The sequence below is a fragment of the Corvus kubaryi genome, unplaced genomic scaffold (genome assembly GCF_017639235.1).
Source record: "Corvus kubaryi isolate FWS band 111438036 unplaced genomic scaffold, C.kubaryi_AGA036_p1.0 71, whole genome shotgun sequence".
In the NCBI taxonomy this organism is placed as follows: domain Eukaryota; kingdom Metazoa; phylum Chordata; class Aves; order Passeriformes; family Corvidae; genus Corvus; species Corvus kubaryi.
This window is the reverse complement of record NW_024582059.1, coordinates 17,060,861-17,079,548: the sequence shown is the minus strand read 5'-3', so window position 1 is coordinate 17,079,548 and position 18,688 is coordinate 17,060,861. Positions and strand designations below refer to the sequence as shown.

Genomic DNA, 18,688 nt, shown 5'->3' with positions numbered 1-18,688 from the left:
AGGCACTGCTTCTCCTGATTCACCTCCTGGCAGCACTGATACCAGTGAATTTGTGCTAATGGAAGATGAGCAACAGTTGGAGATGACTGAAACATTGACAATATCTGAAATTTTGAATATTGACTGTTGAACCAGTGTAAGAGCCATTCATTCAACTGTTTTAGCCCAAAATTTTGGAATTCACGCAAAATCCAGCTCTGAAAGACAAAAAATTAAACAAAAAAAAAGAACTTAAAAAACCCCCAGAAACCACCCCAAACCAAGCAAACAAGGAAGCCACTGTTGAGTGAGGTTTTCCAAACCAAAGCTATGTCCCACTTTGCCCAGTTCTCCCAGAGACGTATGTCATCCGTAGACATGTCATCAAATATGGCTCAAACCAACCCTTCCCCCAAAGTAAATAAATCCAACCACATAGACCGAAATGATTCTTTGGCATCCTAAAGATTCTACCCTACTTACTTGTGGTGCATTTGTAATTTACAGTTAAACCAGGGGCTGATCCATTACTTAGTGTTTTCATTAAAGTAAAATAGAAAAAAAGCACTTGTGCCATAATCAGTCTCATGAAATACTTGTAAATACGCAGTGAATTGTAAATATGCAGTTTAGTGCAATAGGATGGAGAAGCAGCATATCTGTAAGAAAACAAAGAAAGAACCAAGGACTTAAAGAACACAGACCTGTGTGTGGAAATAAAGAGAAGGCAATAAAAGGACAGGAGATTGCTCGAAGTATATATTTTGGGAATAGTGATCAAATATAATCAAATATATTAGTACTAACTGTATTACTAACATGGAATGCTCCTGAATTGTGCATTTAGGCTTTGGATTCTTTTTGAAAGTTCTGATGGCTTTTGGCAAACCACACAAGCCTTGTTCAAGAGGCCAAAGATACCTCCTTTGGTAAATCCAAAAGCAGATTCAAAATTTTTCCCTTCAGGTTTAGGATATCATCAGAAGCTCTAGGTAGAATTACAGTCCTGCTGTACACAGCTGAGTATATATAATTCTCTAAGTAAAATTCATGTCTTATGTGTTGTAAAAGGAATGAAAGGTAGCTGTTAATTCCAAGGCTTATAAATATGTCAGTGGGTTTTCATAATGTCTTAATAAATTACAAGAACAAACTCAGTGACTCATGATGTCACCAGAACTACACACTGCACTGTATTTATTGTAATTATGTACAAAACTCACAGAATTCTTTTTACTCTCTTCATGAATACATAGATCCCACTAAAAAATCAAAACAATCCTCATGGATTTCTTCATTATTTATTTGCCATCTTTCAGCTGTTTTCTTGTTCTGAGCGCTTCTTCAAATGAAGAAAATTTTCAGGAAAATGCATTTAAAAGAACATTGCTGCAACTGCTATATTTATTCATTGAAAAGCTGAAGTAAAATAGAATTTCCAAATATCCTCAAATTTGGGTGAAGTTCAAATTTTCCTTGGATCCTAGCTCTCTGGCTGGCCACCAGCCCATATCACTAATGGTATAGCTAACTGAAAAATGGAAAAACAATTTCGTGAAAATTTCAAGATTATTTTGGCTTCGATCTGAAATGTAGAGATAGCATCAATATCATAGAGTTGGTAATGCTTCATTCTTTGGTTTAAGAAATAAACACAGGACAGGCTAAAGACTTTGGGTAAGTTAAATGTGTAAGACTAATTCAACAGCATTTCAAACCACCAAAGTAAACTTAGTGTGTGAAGAAGCCCTTGGCTCTTTAGTACTCCCTGTCCCAACTGGTTTTTGCTGTCCCAGATGCAAGTGTAGTTTGCATTTCAGTGATTAATTGTTCTTCAGTGATTAATTGTTCTTTTGTATCATAAAACACAGTGGGTTGATCTATGGAGCTGGCCCTGCTCCCATGTGTATGCTCAGGTGTTGAGTTCAATGGAACAGAACCTGTGTCTTAGGATGGGGAGAAAAGGAAAGAATTCCACACTGCATCCAGTTTTTATGGCCCTCATTTAAATCACTGGAAATGGTACCTCTGAATTTAACATATGTTGATTCGATGATGTGCTTCTCTGAAGATAGGATATAAACAAAACAAATAAATGACCCCAGTGTTTCTCCCACTGTTGCTGAACTAATTCTCCAAGATATCTGTACTTCCAAAGCCTGTGCATAAAATCCCCTTGGTCCAGCTGCATGTCCATACACATACTGCTTGCAATGCAACAGGTATCTTTTCAATATGGATGTCTTAATTTTCTGTCCAGGAAACCCCCTTCCAAACTTCCCATTCCAAAAATAATAGCAGTGTTCAGTCACATTTTATGAAAGCATCTTAGAATTTATATAAATAAAACTAGGGTACATTTCAAAGAATATATAAAATGCTGGCGTTTTGCTTTTACTGCAAAGATCAAAGAGCCGATTAAAATTAAAATTTCATGAACTTTAAATTATGCATTTAGTCATAAAAAAATATTAAAACAAAAAAAATTTAAAGCAGCAGGTGTACCTTATATAGTAAGATAAAGTTTAATATATTTTATTAGCTTAAGGGACACAGAATAACTATCTAATCAGAACTTCAGGCATGCATTTACATAAATATATTAAATTAAGAAAAGCAATTATACACTTAAACATCCTTTTGTCTAAAAAAAATCATTAAATCCACAGATTAACAATAAATCCAACTCTATGTATTTATCACTTCCAGATACAACTGTTCCATTTCTCAGATATTACACAAATACATTTGTTAGAATTTATATGCATTATACATATATTATATATTACATAATAGTGTGTATACATACATGGTGTTCAATAATATAATAATAATTTGTAGTTTTTATAGCACTTTTCATTTGAAGAGCTCAAAGCGCTTTACAAAGATTGATTTCAGTAATTTTTGGATGGAGAGTGGAGGCACAAAGACACAATTATTTCAGGTTATATAGAATTTGTGACAGACAGCGACTGAATTCTCTTGTTGTGAACTTCAGTCCTGCTGTCTCCCTAAAACGAAATGCACATATAGCATATGGAGTCTATGTAGGTAGACTTGCAAAGACTTGTAAGGTCTCGAAGCAAGAAAGCACTTAATTATATTAATAATGTTAAGCACATGACTTCAGTGTGGCTCATATGCTTAAAATTACTTGTGTGCTCCCAGCTAGATTGGTGCCTGTATATGCTTACTAGTATAATTCAGTTTCTAGAAGATACTTAAGCCTAGTCTGAGTGATATTTTCTAAGCTATTTTCCCACATTTCAAATGTACATACAGTACCTGACAGCTACTATGAAATAAAACTTGCTGAACAGGGGAATGTCACAACAGTAATGTTCTCAAGTGACAGAAGTTTGTTATTTCCTTTGCTGCTTGGCTCCCATTACAATCTAATTGTTCTCAAAGGGGAATTGAAGATTTAATTCTGCAGTATATTTTTTGGGGGTCAGCTAATAGCATTTCTGGAAAATTCACAGGGTAGGGTTACTGCTTCTGGTACTAATGGAGACCACTACAAGCTACATCTGGTGTCTTAATACCAGATGGTTTCTGCTCTCAGCATATCTTGGTATGAATTAAGTTCAGTCTGCACACCCATTTTGACTGCCTAGAACATTTTCTTTTTAGCAGCTCCTCCTAGGAACATTCAGAAAATGGGGTTGTTTGTTACTGCCTTGTGATGCAAAACACCCTTTTGTCCTACTGGAAAATGTATCCTACATAAAAAAACCCCTGTCTCCAAACCAGCCAACTCTCTCTGCCTTCTTTCCAAGAATACTGGGAGCACACCATTGTGTATATTCACATGCTTTAGCTGATGCTGCCTTCCTGAAATTTCCTGGGAATTAAAGTAGTTTTTCATTTAAAATATTTTTTACTTTTTTATTTCATTGCAAAAGGAAAATAAATAGGAAAATCTTATAAACCATAAAAGGAACTTTAAGATATGATACACTGGACCCTCTTGGTAATGTATAGCACATGGAAAGTTGGTTTTTATCGGTAGAAATAAAACTCTTCTCCAGTAATGCAGCTTGCTGTCTGTACAATAATGCCTGACAATTTTGTTTATGGAAGCCTGTCTGTGTGCTGTAAACAGTAGGTAAAGACACACATTATTTGCATATAACCCAGAATACTAAATGTTTGTGAATGTCTGTAGCATGGAATGATCACTAAACTATACCTTTTCAGTACTGAGAGCTCAGGGAAGCAGGTGAGTCACTCGGCTTTCACATCAGCTGATTGCTGGACACATTTGAAGAAGTATCAAGAAGTCAGGCAGATTTTGTGTAAATGCTGGCAATACCTATAAGGAAAGCCAGGAGGAGTGGATATGCTCTGTAGGGCTTTCTGCAGGGCTGGATCTGCAGTCTTATTCCACAAAACATTGGCCTAATGACTGCAGATCCAGACACGGAGAGGTCATGTGTGCACTGATGTCTGAAGTTAAGATCTTCTGCCAGCTAAGTGGATATCTTTTAAGGACTTAATCCTGTAGCTAATGAAGTCAATAGGAGATTATCAATTGACATCAATGGACTTGGAGTCAGGGCCTCAAAGATTAAAGTAATCCTGTACTAAGCTTTCAGGTGGCTGCTGCTGTTTCACACCTATATCCCCAAAAAGTACGTGCCTTATTTCACTGAATTTCTCTGTGGTTGAAAAGAAAAATCTTTTCAGCAAAACAGTCTTAAATTTTTTTCAGTATTTCCAAAACATTTTGTCCTGAAACACTTAGGGAAATATATATTAATCACTTTTTTTGTAGCCAGAATCCAGATTATTTGGTACAAATTTTCTGCAAATTTGAGTTGGAATTAATTTAAAGGGTTGGCTACATTTTTTATGAGAATGTTACTTTTTTAATTGACAAAATATTAGTGAATTTTTAATATTGCAAAATGGAAATAATTAGTTTTTATTTACCACTTAGCTTTTTTCTGTTTTTTTTTCTAAGATGAAGGACAGCTTTTAAGTTGGATAGAAGATCAAAATGGTATAATTCCTAATTAAACTGATACACAGATACTCTAAAGGATAGTAAATTAAAATGCATGAATTTCTTTTAAAGCATATACACAATTAAGGAAAAATTAGCAGAACAGGGTGCCGTTGGACTTGCTTTTTCCATGTAGAACTAATCTTATAAATACCTATTTCATGAATGCAATTAGAATTACATGTATGAACACTCATTTTCACTGTAGTGCGACTTTGCACCTGTGAAATTACTTGTTCATATTTTCAGCATCTCCATTTTGCATAATTTTATAGGAAAAGGTACTTGTTTCTCAATCCAAATTAGAGAAAATGTGTACAGAAAAGCTACATTTCATCATGTCAGGAATATCATTCTGCTTTTCAGTTAAGCCATCTGATCCCTGGCTTGCAATGGGTAACTTTCTGATAAACACAGTGACTGAAGTGATTTCTGCCTTCCTTCAGCTTCAGTCTGTCTGTGCCTGAGCTGTGTGAGGCTGGTACTCCTGAACTGTAAATGCCCAGCTAAGACACAGTGCTAGGAGTCACTATAAAACAACAAAATTCTGTGGAATGACCAAAAGATAAAGGCCTCAGCCAGCTGGGAAGCTTTTTTGATGCGCACATCTGTGAGGCAGTTTCAAAAATAAAAAGCACCTGCAGCAACCAGGAATTGTTGATGTTTACTGTGGGTCTAGAAAGGAAGGAGCTGCAAAACCAAATGTGGACAAGTGAATGAAAGAAGGAGATAAACAGAGGTGTCATGTCAGTGATACAAAATTTATACTCTTATTTATACCTAACTTACACTTCTTTTGCATGAAATAGAATAACGTGTGAGGATTTAAAGGTAAAAAGGGTTTGGATCTGTGTCCCTGAGTGTTAACAAAAGAAATTTATTCCCAGAGGGGGAGGCTTTGAGTTAGTATTTCTTATTGGGCACAGTAGAAAAATGAGTTTACTGTTTTTCTGAAATGGAGTGAAACGATTTGGAGCTGATTTTGCATAACATCTTTTTGTCTCCCTGCTTATCTATGGAGTAAAGATGTTTTTCCTTATACTCCAGTAATATGCCTTTTTCTGATCAGTGGCATACAAAAAGAGAAAGATGAGTTTTCTGTCCCAAAATAATAAAGCATGGGTTTAAAACTAGCAGGCATCAGGGAGAGTCATGTTTCTTGCAACAGGTACGTTTGTTCTCCTTTAGCAGCAGAAAGGCTGAAAGAATGCTTGAAATGTACAATGTGTGGGGAACAGAGAGGCAGTATCTTGAATAAAGGAAGAAATGAATGGAATAAAAGATTAGGAGGGAGAGACACAGAGACAGAGACAACGTGAACACATACATAAAATCCCTTCTGGAGGCCCTTATCTAATTGCCTCATTTATCTAGTTTCATTTATAAGCTCAGTTTTATTCTGGGACACTCTTGGAGGTTGTGTGAGAATGGCTGCAGAATGACCTAACTGGCAACAGGCTTTCTACAGACCCTTTTTTTTTTTTTTTTTTTTTTTTTGTATGCCAATTCTCAGGGCAATTACTGCAGTTGCCCTTTTTATATCAGCATCTTGGGTGGCTAGGCCTGGGGTTTGCTCACTCTTTTTAATAGAATAATTTCTTTTGATAAATAAGCAGCTAGGATTTTTTGTGTCTTTTTTTTTATGAGAATACTTCTTTTCCACTGGGACTTCCTATGTACATGTGGGCTTAATGCAGATGCCTGCTTTCACACAATATAAAAGATGGTTTAAAAATGAATCAAAACAGTTTCACAAGCTATCTCCCCTCTCCCTCTAACCTTCACTTAGATTATATCTTAGTTTTGAAGTTTTTATGGAATGACTCAGAGCAGAAATTTTTTTAAAAATAAACAAACTAGAATTTTGCTTAAATTTGGAAGGTGATTTTCTGGGTGCAGCACAGTTGATGTGAGTTTTTGCTATTGATTTGAATGAGGCCTGGATTTAATTCTTAGCTCTTACTGGAGTTTTATTTTCGGATTTCCCTATTAAATTAACTGTCTTTATTATTAAGATCAGAACTCTAAGATCATTGTTTTCTGTCCTCTGCATGACTATGGCATATATATTATTGTGACTCTTCAATGTAGGTGCCATCTGTGGCATTTCTTAAGGAACTAAGCAGTGAGAAAAGAACTATCACATCTCCCCAGCTGGTTTTTGAAAATAACATGTCACAGTGGAGTTAAAGTTGGGTTTATTTTTAAATATATTTAATCTAAGAAAGTGTTAAAGATGTTATCTCTGTCAGATATTTAAACGTTGCTAAAATACTTCAGCGACTTTCTTGCTTTGCTGATTATGAAGAGTGTAATAAAACCGTGCTATGTGACAGATTTAGACAGCTGGCTCATTCATGAGAAGTTCACATTTTTGTCACCCACGTTGAATAAGGAAAGATTAGATGCTAAGGTCAATTTACAAAAATGGTTGTCAGGACATTTTTTAATTGTAAAACTTTTTGTGATGGAATTCAGGGAAAAGACTAAAGGCAGAAAGCAGTGGAGACAAAGAGCTGCTATTAACCTACAGATGCTACCACAGGGTTCATTTTAAGATTGGTCACACTGCTTAGCCAATGAAGTGTTCATGTGACTATAAGGGACCACCCTTTTCTGGGGTGAGAGGGCAATTTGGTCTTCATGCTCATTTAATCCCAAGATGTCTCTCAATGGACTGTCAGTTGAATCTACATTGTGCAAAATTATGCATGCACTTTTTAATGCAGACCATTGTTCTCTGAGCACTTAACCAAGATTTCTCAACCAATTTCCATTTGGCATGAGGTCACTCGAAACCCAGGCAAACATATATGGAAGGCAAATGTAATCATCTGTTCCTCAGAGCTGGAATGTGTGAGACACAGAAATGCAAGTATTGGTTATGCTGTAATTTCAGATTGAATACTCAGTAAATGAAGACTGACAAATTTCTATCAGAGAAAATTCACTGTATGTTGCTGCCCTGGAGAGATGATTTTATTACTGGATTTTACATGGCGAAAAAGACTTTTAGATCTGCTTGGCTAAAGTGTTGTCAATTGTTGATGCATGAGCAGCTGCTTCTAAGGACCACAGGATGTGCACACTGTGGCTGCTCTGCTTTCTTTTCTCAGGCAAGATTTTATAAAAGCTGCAGTAGGTAGTTTGCAGGTAGTGCAAAGGAAACCTGATAGTTGGTAAGTAGTGAACAAAGAAACTGCCAGTAGAGCTGAAGATAAGAGGGCACCAGTTCTGCACCTACATCTAATTAATTAATTCCTTAGAAAACCTGACTACAGCATGTACACCACATTTATTGATGCATTTACAAAGACTCAGCTTTCTGTTAGCTCTCCAAGGAACATTTAGAACTGCATTTGGCAAGAACTGCTGTAGGTGTTGTACAAGTGACACCACACACAGTCAGCACGTGCTCGTGTGTGCTCTCGCCCCGGGACATTCCGTTCAGTGTGGCATCAGCAGAGCCTGCCCGTGTATAACCTCTTACACTGTCCTGCTACAGTGAAAATCACTTTATGGACACTTCTAACACATGCTGGAATTTTATTATGGTTGGTGGATGTTTGCTTTTTTCCTCATCCAGCATAAATGAATACAAGTTGACACAAGGGTACATTTCTAGATTAGATCCACAACACATTAAAGTGTGTGTGTGTGTTTGCTCTCTCTTTCCCCGTCTTTCCAATTGAGTTGGTGAAAATGTAACTTTAGTATTTTACAGGACATGGTAAAGCTGTCTCATCTAGGTGATGTCTACATTATAAAAATAAAATAAAATAATATAAATATGCAACATGAACCCAGTGCCCATCGTTAAATAAAATATATGATAAAAAGCAGACCTTCTAGGATGACTGGTTTTGAAATATGCGAATATAATTTAATTATTAAACACTTGAAACAATCTTGATATTAAGCTGCAATAACCAGATTTTTGCATCTATGCTAGATAAAGAAATAACATTCTGTAATAGAGTTACATTGATGAAAGTGAAGGTTACAGTCTTACAATGAATTACCTAGATAGGAATGCATTAAGCAGTTCTGAAATATTGTCTCATGATGGAGTTCAGTTTACCTTAGAAACTGTTACAACTGGATTTTATTAAGTCCAGCAGTTTATACAGCAGTGTTTGGAAACTGCTTTCTCACTGCTATAATCAGATAGGTGCAGGAATGAGATTTCTGGGATGTCAAAGAAGCCATTAAGACATCAAGAAAGTCCTTTGACGAAAATGTGTTTTACAGTGGAATTGCTTCGTAAACTATTTCTCATGAAGAAATAAATATTAAAAAAGATTCCACTCTCTGCAAAGCCGTGATAGCGGCTGCGTGTGTATGTGTGCACATATTGGATACCGGGACGTCTGCGGAGACGCGCAGGAATATTTACACACATACGAGGGATTTTCTGCACATTTGCGGAAATTACACTTAAATTAATAAAGTAAATCAAATCACCGGTGTTTGTTGCAGGATAACAGTCTTTCAAAAATGACAGGATTCAAAACAAATGCCCGTTGAAAGTGGAGTTTCCAAATAGTCCCAGAAACTATACAATGTAGCTGGTTAGATCCAGCAAATAGGATGTCATGTCTAGGATCTGATCAAGAATACCTGCCCTTGTCACTCTTCGGATGTTTCTATCCACTTGTTCACACTGGGGGCCGAGATAGCCTTTTTTACATAAGCATTTATTGGGCCTTACACAGACACCTCCATGTCGACAGGCTGGGTCACATTTTGCTGTGGGTGAAAAAACAGCGATTTTCCAATTTGTTTAGAACATCACAAACCAAAAAAGATACAGTACACATTCATTTAGAGCTTTTCTAACCTTGCCGTGATAAAGCATATAAATTAAAAACAACATAGGTTGAAATATTGAGTGTTGAAAGCATATTTTTCAAAATTTTAGAATATTAGAGAGAGGAAGTAATTTTGTATGTCTGAGAGGATGTCACCCAGGAAAGACTGATAAACTCAAATAACAGACTTTTTGAAAATGTTCAATTCCCATATTCCGGTTTCATTTAGAATCTCAGGCAAACTCCTTTGTATACTCAGAGTTATGCACTACTTTGCCTTAGCAAAGCAGACTACACCTGACCAGATGCACTCCTTTGGCTCTCGAATCACTTAATGTTGGGACCAAAATGGAATTGTTTTTACAGAAAAGAGAGCCAGAGTATTTTTTCAACCATTTTTATCAGTTATATAAGTTTCAACGTTTTCTCTCTCTTTAGAAGATGCCAGTTTATCTATAGAGTTCTAGGTTATCAGCTTGCTTCAGTTTCTCAAAGAGAGCTCCTATTTTAAACTGTAGCCATTGTTAGCAAAATTAATAATAACTTTAGTTGTGGAAGTATTGTCTTCTGGGGTAGTCACAGCACCTTGATAAATATAATACATATATTATACATCTTTCTTTTTCTGTAGGTGTTATGCTGTTTAATGTTATCTATTGCAATAAGCTTTAATATGGATTTATGGATATTTATAATACACTATAGAAATACAGGTTTCTTGATTTTGTCCATGAGTTTCTTAATTACACAAAAAGGAAGCTCATACCTTGTAAGGTAAATTTTCTTGTTTAAACTATAATAATAGCTTGAGGTTCAACTTAGAACATCCCTATTAATTGTTGTGTGGGATACAGAGAAGGAAGATCCTTAGTCTACATATTTTCTGTGGCTTTCTTGCTCATTGTGTCCATCAAATTATCTGTCATAAAGCTGTGATCTTTTAAACAAAACAGGTTATTCAAGACCTATTTATGCTCATGTTAGAGGCATTTTTTACTTTAAGTTCCACTTGGACAAAGGCTGTAGAATGGGCCTCATTCTCTATATGTGGGAGGGCTCTGACTGACAAGTGAGGACAATTGAAGTAGAGCTATTTGGCCAGATTACCTCATCCATTTCTCTAACTTGCCTTCATTGCTGGGTTATAGAAGGCCAGCTCATGAATCTTTGCCAGTAAGATACATTATTAGCAATTAATTAATCTCATTTCATTCCAAAGTCACTCCTACTCATCACTAAAAACCTGGAGGTTGCTGAAATTTACGCTCCAGGACTTCATAGATGGTCCTGCTTCATCAGGGCCCTCCTGCCCTTCCAACCTGAACTATCCATGGGGTCTTTGTTTTCTCTTAGTCCCTGCTATTGAGTTCTACTGCCATTATGCTAACGTTATCTCTTTGTGTGGGCATCTGGTCAAACTCGCCAACCAAATATGCCCAGTCAGGGGACTCTGCTGATGCTGAGGAACAACACCTTTGTCATAACATCTCTTGGTACCCAGGCCAGCTCTGGAGTATCTGCACTGGCCAAAATTACACAGCTCAGACAGAACCACAGCCTCTGAAACAGTGATGGCAGAGCTGTGGCACTCCAGGCTCATTCACCTCATCCCTTTGCAGGCACACCTATCATCTTGGTTTGATCACAGTCACTTTTTCAAGTGACTTTTAAAATCGAAAGCTACATGATAGGATTTGATGAAATCACTGTAATAATGGATCACAATAGCATTGATTATTAGCTGCTTCATGATAAGTTGTACATAGAATTCTCTTTAGCAAACTGGAGCAATTTCATTTTGTAGGATCAAAAGCAAGAATGTACCAAAACTAAAAAAATCTGCATTAAGTTAGTGAAGTGCAAAATATGCAATGGAGACCTGCAGTTCTGATTTACCACCTTTTCTGACAAATCTGTTTGACACTGACAGTAATAATACTGCAAGTGGAAGGCGAATGTCCAAACACAGGACATGTATTGACTGCATCTCCTTTCATTTTAAAATCTTGGTGGAAAAAAAAAGAAGAATCCTGTTGTCATATTTACGCTATCAATTGCATTCTCCACTGGCTCACAGTGCATTAGATGTTTCAGAGTTCTACTCATCTAAAGACTTATTTTTCTCCTACAACTCACGAAATCAGTATTTTTAATGTTGTCTTAGAACTGAAGGCCAATATATTGGTCAACATATGCCTGAAAATTTCTCTGAGCAAATAATTAAAAACTAATTAAAACATGTCACTGCTTTTTTCACTTGTTGCTATGAATCTGTAATACAAACCAGTTCTGCAGAACTCTCCTTCCCAGCCTTGATTACAGCAGCATTTTCCTGTGGGAGTGCAGTGCCCATTCCGACAATGCCTTGAGCATTCAGATGTCAGTATCTGTGCAGGCTGAGTTCTTCTTTTGCATTCTTCAGGGACTAAAGGCCTGAATAAAACCATACAAACCAAGCAAAGAGTTAAAAGGTGGGATCAAGGAGAAAAATTTTGATTTTTTTATTAAAGGCCTGGTTCTCTGCTGTAGTATTATCAGTGGGAGAAATCATGAGATTTCTTTTTTCCTCCAAAAAAACAGTAAGCATAGACATGATATGTTAGAGTACAGAAAAATACAGTGCAAGTTGCTATTATTTCATATAACTGCCTTCAGAGATCTTCTACAAGACTAAGCCATAGTCCTTGAGAATTCTTGAAGCATTAACCTGCCAAAATCATCTTGCTGAGGGTTCATAAAGCTGCCAGCTTATCGCAGGCAGCATCTGATGGTCTTTTTGCACTTCTAGCTGATCTAGATTTTCCCTAAGAAAGGGGGAAGAGTTACCTGAACAAGTTTTATGTCACACATTATGACGTGTAATAATTTGGCTGAAGTACTACCTCTGTCTACAAATTCAGTTTTACGCTGCTGGCTTTTTATTTCCATATTTTCATGGAATGATATCTGGATTGTGCATTCTGAATGCCTATTTAAGCATCTGAACATTAAGATAGATTTTGTCACTCTGAGAGTGACCAAGCACTTGCAGAGGTTGCACAGAGAGTTGTGGAGTCTCCATCATTGAAGATACTTGGAAGTTGTCTGGACATGGTCCTGAGAAATTGGCTGTAGGAATCCCTGCTTGAGCAGGGGGGTTGGACCAGGTGCCCTCCAGAGGTGCCTTCCAAACTCAGCCATTCACCATCTGGTGATTCTGTGGAACGTATGCATGAAGGAAATTCTAGTTCAGCTGACTTAGAATATTTCTGATACTGGATGTTTTGGTTGGGATGATAGGATCATCCAAAAGCAACAGGTTCACAGTAGAGGTACCATGTTTTGTCTCTGCTGTAGGTTTGGTTGCACAGGTACAACCAAACAGGTACAAGTTTGGAAAAGAATGTCAGGATCTCCCAAATGATCTGATCAAGTAATTGAATAGGAGCATCATGGAAAATTAAGTTAATTAATTAAGTTAATTAAGTTAACACATTTTCAAGGAAATCACCTGAACCACTGCCATACATACTAAGGTTGAAATGAGCAGGAAAAAGATTCTATGAGTTTTGTGGAGAGCTTAGAGAAACCTTGGCTAAGTGTCCAGCTAGAATTCAAACAAACCAAAACAAAATTGTATGAGATAGAATAGAATAGAAAATAACATTGTTCAATATACTGACATCAGTATTACACCCCAGTTATATGCAAATAACTGCAATAGCAGCTCGTGCACTGAGGACCCTGTCAAATATTAAATTCCTAGAGTGATACTCCTGCGTGGAGGAAAGGATAGTTTTTGGATCCTGAGAAAGAACAGGTATGACGGAGGTGCAGAAAACTGTGACAGAAGAAAAAGTGGAGAAAAACTGGGCATTCTTGTTTATCTCCCATTTCAACATCAGAAGAAACATCAAGGGAAAAAAAATTAAGCTAAAGAAAATAAAATTAACTAGGTGAACTCGTGGCTTCTAAGATATCAAAAGATATCTGAAGCACATGTTCCACTAGGTTTTTAAATAGATATTTCTGTGCACAATGGGGCCATTCAAAGTAATATTAGATAGGGTAAAAAATAATATTTTAAAAAATAAGCATTCATACCTAAGTCCCTCACTTGCTGACTGGGCTTACATTTCCCCCTCCCATTTTGGCAAGCATTTTGTTAATGGTCCATTACAGGGTTTCTTGCATTTTTCTTTGAAACAGAGTAATACAGTACAGGCCCACTGGTTTGTTTCAGCATAGCACTTTCTCTGCTCAGTCTTAATTACTGCCATGATTATTTAAGCATCCACACACGAGAACTGGTTCCCCAAAGATGTTAAGGACAGAAAGAATGTGTAGATGTTTCTTTAGCGTAGCACCAAGTCCTGATTTCCAAAGCATTTCTGAGAATCAGACTGAAGGTCCTGTATTATTTAAGGGCTTTGAAATATGTTTTGACACCTTTGGTGCAGCATATTTGAAACCCTTTCAGTTTGACTGTTTACATATTTCCACAGCTGTCTTTTAAATATAATGCATTATTTTTTTGACCTGTAAGGAATTCCAGTTCTGTAGTAATGAGTGTATTACATATGAACTGGTTAGAAAGTTTCTACACTTAAAAAATTATATGCAAATATCACACCCAATGCTATTTGGGAAATGGTTCTAGAAAATAATATGATTTTCAGTGGAGACTTGTTCAGATTTAAAGTAAAAAGATCTGTCTTCTAATTCCTATGTATGGAAAAAAAGCCCCACATTTGAAATTATTTCTGTATACCCAACTGCATAGGAGACAACATTCTTTATCTGTCACTGTTAAACCCCATTTATTTCAAGTTACTTTAAATGGAAGGCTTCTCTTTTTCTTAATCAACCACAAGAACAGTACAGCGTTTAGCAGGAAGCATAACCTCAGGCTCCTGGAGCATCTCTTGAAAAAGAGCTCAAGTGGCATATCTTTAGCAAAGAATGACCTTGTAAGTCACAGAGGTATTTTATTTGGGAAGATAATGACTTATTTTATTAATAGATGTGAAGTATTTATCTATGATAGTGCTAGAATATATGGGTCTTTTTGTATTTAATTAGGAAGGTAGAAGTCACAGTTTTTTTGTATCCAGCTGAGCATGGCTGGTCACTTCTATGATTTAAAGTTTTCTACGGCTCTCGGTACTTGTGAATATAACCTTGCCTTTTATTCTACCATCAATCAATAACTTGCACTCATCAGCCTTGGATAGTATTTATTAATGGTGAGGTGGAGTAGAAACAAAGATGGAAAAAATTCTGGTTGGCAGGATGCCTTAGGAGAAGAGGAATACAAATGCAGCTGCAGCGGAATCCTCGTGTGTGAGAATCGCTGGTTTTCCCTTAGCTGAGCTCTGGGAAAAGCCACACTTCTTTCTCAGGATTCAAGTGCTGCTCTGGGACCAACACACATTGAGAGAAAGCCTCTGCCCCACAGTGCTCACACTTTGCATTCTTAGGGCTTGAAAGGGGTGGAAATGGTCAGGCTCAGCGCAAGTTGAAGTGAATCCCACAAAGATAACGTAAGTCCTGAAACTGACTGTTGGGACTCGATCTCTCCTGCACTTAGACAGGACCATGACTTTGTTTATATAACCAGTGCTTCGCTGTGTCTCCTGACATGGAAAATGGAGGGGAATGGATGGAGCCACACTCTGGGCTGGAGAGAATTTTTTTCCTTGTATCCCTCAATCTATAAAACTCTAAAGGGTACAGCTTGATTACTCTTACAGTAAGCACTATTTGGTCCGCAGAAAGTCAGCCAAAAATGTAGCTGATAATGACTATTTATATGGTCTGCACAATTCTAGTTATCTTAAAGAGCTGTTCATATATACAGTACAGTACAGTATATCTTGCTTGTTAAAACAGGCCTTCATGAAACTGTATAACAACTCTAAATGTATGGAACATGGAGGAAAAGTTGTACTGGGGGCTGGGGCCTCGCTGGATCCTTTTGCTGACGTGTGCAATGAGCTGGGAATTCTTGAGTGTGCAATGTGTGAAATAATTTTTGCTGCCTTACCATAGCTAGTAGAAGAAAGCAGCCTCTACTGTTAGTTTAGAAGCATATAAAAGTCCAACATGCTTTAATAGATTAAGACTCATCCTGGCATAGCTTAGAACTTCATGCTTTCTTTAGTGCATCTCTTCACAGCTCCACTAAACACACAGAGTGATTTAGTTGCTGTATGAGCTATCTGTAACTCAGATGTGCATAAATCAATGCAAATGGAGGGCCAAACTCAGCAGTAAAACAATGGTACTGAACAGAAAACAATTCCTCCACCAGGCTTTTGACACAGTATCAAAAATCTCTACTTCCCACTGAAGTGAGAAAAAAAAAAAGCCAGACAAAATTCCTGGATGTTCAGATTCAAACAAGAGACAGTGCTGTAGAAATCCTGATACAAAATATATGGAATGTTATGCTTCAATTACCTGCACATATGATATTAGATATGAGAATGATGCTTAAGTATATCACCAACACTTGTGCATTAGTTGTTGAGGTTTTTTCCTTTATAAGGGAAAATGTCAAGAAAAAATAATTTTGTTTCACTCCTTGTCATAGCCTAAATTTACTACTTGTCATAGAATAAATATAGCATCTCTTCAGGTACAGCTTCTAAAATTAAAAAGTATACCTTTAGTCCTGGGAGAGATGCCAAAAGCTCGTTACTTGTCTCCAGATTTACTACATGGGAATAATGTGGAAAAAACTCACGGCTTTTAAGATTTAAACTCAGCAGCATATCAAATTTATTCTTATATGGTATACTTGTTCATGACCTCTAGTCTTAAGAAATTCTGTCATGTTTGAAAACTAGTCCCTAGTGAAGCCTGTATCAATGTTAATAGCTAAGAGGTCAATGCAACTGCTAAACAGTTTGTATTACTGTCAGGGTGGTCATGAAAACAACACCTGCTGCATGAGCACTTGGCAGCTGGGTCAACAGGCACTGTGGGAATTTATCAATTTAGGGGGCCACTTGCATAGCACTTTGACTGATGAATTGGGAAAGACTGGCTTACTGGGCTAAAGCTGCTCTATTATGTGTGACTTTCTTTAGGATGGCAGAGGCTTCCTGCAGGCTCCAGAAAATAAGCGAAAGATAAACTGAGCTGTATTTTTTCCTTATAAAGCGATAAAAAGTGAGAACTCCTTAATAGCCAACACTAGAAAGACTTTAAGAAAAGGGGAAAAAAACTACGAAACCAAAACAAAAACTTTTACAGTCAGTGAGCTGTGATGTGATTGAAAAAAATCCTTAGGTTTTTCCATCGTGGTTACAAAGGAGTTTTTGTGAAGTACTTCTGTAAAGTGAAACTCTCTAGACTGGTATTTGCAAAAAGCTCTAATTTCTCTTTAGTGTCTCTTGTGGGAATAGTAACTGCATGTGGGTAGGTAAATGAGATAAGAATTTTGCATGCTCTGGCTAAACGAAACATAATTAGACATTAATTCTGGCTTTCCATTCCCTCAAATGACTTAAGGGATAGTAACTTTCTGAACAGAAAGAAATCATATGGCCCACCTGGGTTGGTGAGGGCATTCACCAACAAAATTGGCTCCTTCTACAGAGAGTTTCCAGTAGGAGCTTTGGAGTTTATCTATAACCCCTCAGAACTGAGTATCTTGATGCAGATTACTCTAAAACTGTGTGTTTCCATTTCCATAGTAATTAAAGTCTCAAACAGGGCTACACTTTCATAAATGCTTTTCTTATGTAATACCACCAAACACTCCTGACTCATACTAAAAAATCAAATCACTGATGGTTTTCTAAAGAGCCTGAACAACGTCAAAATGAGGCATGACCTAGATACTGTCCCTTTGTGTTTGAAATCAGTCTGTTTGGAAATGCTGTCCGACAGCGGAAATCCTGGAAGGTGATGATGGAAAGGATGATAAGTGGAATTATATACTCTGGAGGGGCATGAAAGAGGAGTGAGATGGTTTGAATCAAGTTCAAGTTTCAATCCAACGGGAAGCAGCTATTCCGGCTGTTGATATGAAACACATTGAAATCCAGATCTATAAGGTGTTACAAGGAGAGGAAGAGGAAATCTTCTTCTGTGTGCAGGAACACGTACTCAGGCTCTGCCCTCATTCATAAAAATCACCTGTTGCTTTCAGGGAGCCATCCTGGTCAAAACAATTACTCATCCCCTTTGGAGTCACCGTATCGATGGTGGCAAACTCTTAAAGCTTCACACTTAAAACTTCACAAGAGATACAGAACATCTTTTAAATGGAAAACTTTTGCATTGTCTGTCATTTTGAGGACTCTTCTCTGAATATCTTTCCTTTTATCTGTAATTTCCTTAGAAATTAAAGTGATCGTATTATAAGTACTCTAAAACAAGACTTACAAAGCCACTTTATGGCTGTTCTCCCACCATCCAAAGTTTATTTTCTTACTTCTTGGTCTAGTAATAATGTTTAAATTACAGACTGCATGGACCTATCAACAATCATAGTTATTTAAATATTCATTTTCACAGTTGATTTTCTCCTCTCATCATGCTAGAAAAATGATTACTTTTTCTTTTCTAATGGGTTTGTCTCCTGTTTTCTCTGTTATCAACTAACTGGAATCTTTGGACCTCTATACATTTTCTGCATCACTGTTTACTTAGTTATTTTTTCTTTTGAATTCATCAATACTTTTGTGATTGATATTAGTATGTATTTTTAGAAACAGAAAACACAACAGAAAAGTTATGAAACAGAAAGCAGAAAACTAGAAAATAAAAAGGTTTTGGTTTTTGGCCACAAAAACAATTTATAAAATGCTAGTATTTGCACTGACCTTCAGGGTATCTGACTGACCCCACCTTTTAGTTGAGAAGAACTTAAGTCTTTCTCCCAGTATTTTCTCACTAG

At 36.8% G+C, this 18,688-nt stretch overlaps 1 protein-coding gene across 1 annotated transcript in view; it reads right to left on the bottom strand.

Moving 5' to 3' along the window:
* Window positions 1-2,498: 2,498 nt before the first annotated feature.
* LOC121674883 (hedgehog interacting protein) overlaps window positions 2,499-18,688 on the bottom strand; it is a 75,519-nt gene continuing 59,329 nt past the window's right edge. Inside the window, exons 12-13 of the mRNA XM_042049683.1 lie at window positions 12,083-12,231; window positions 2,499-9,736 (exon numbers count right to left, since the gene is read on the bottom strand). Coding sequence (XP_041905617.1) covers window positions 9,543-9,736; window positions 12,083-12,231 — 343 coding nt within the window. The 3' untranslated portion in view covers window positions 2,499-9,542. The remainder of the gene's footprint in view (window positions 9,737-12,082; window positions 12,232-18,688) is intronic.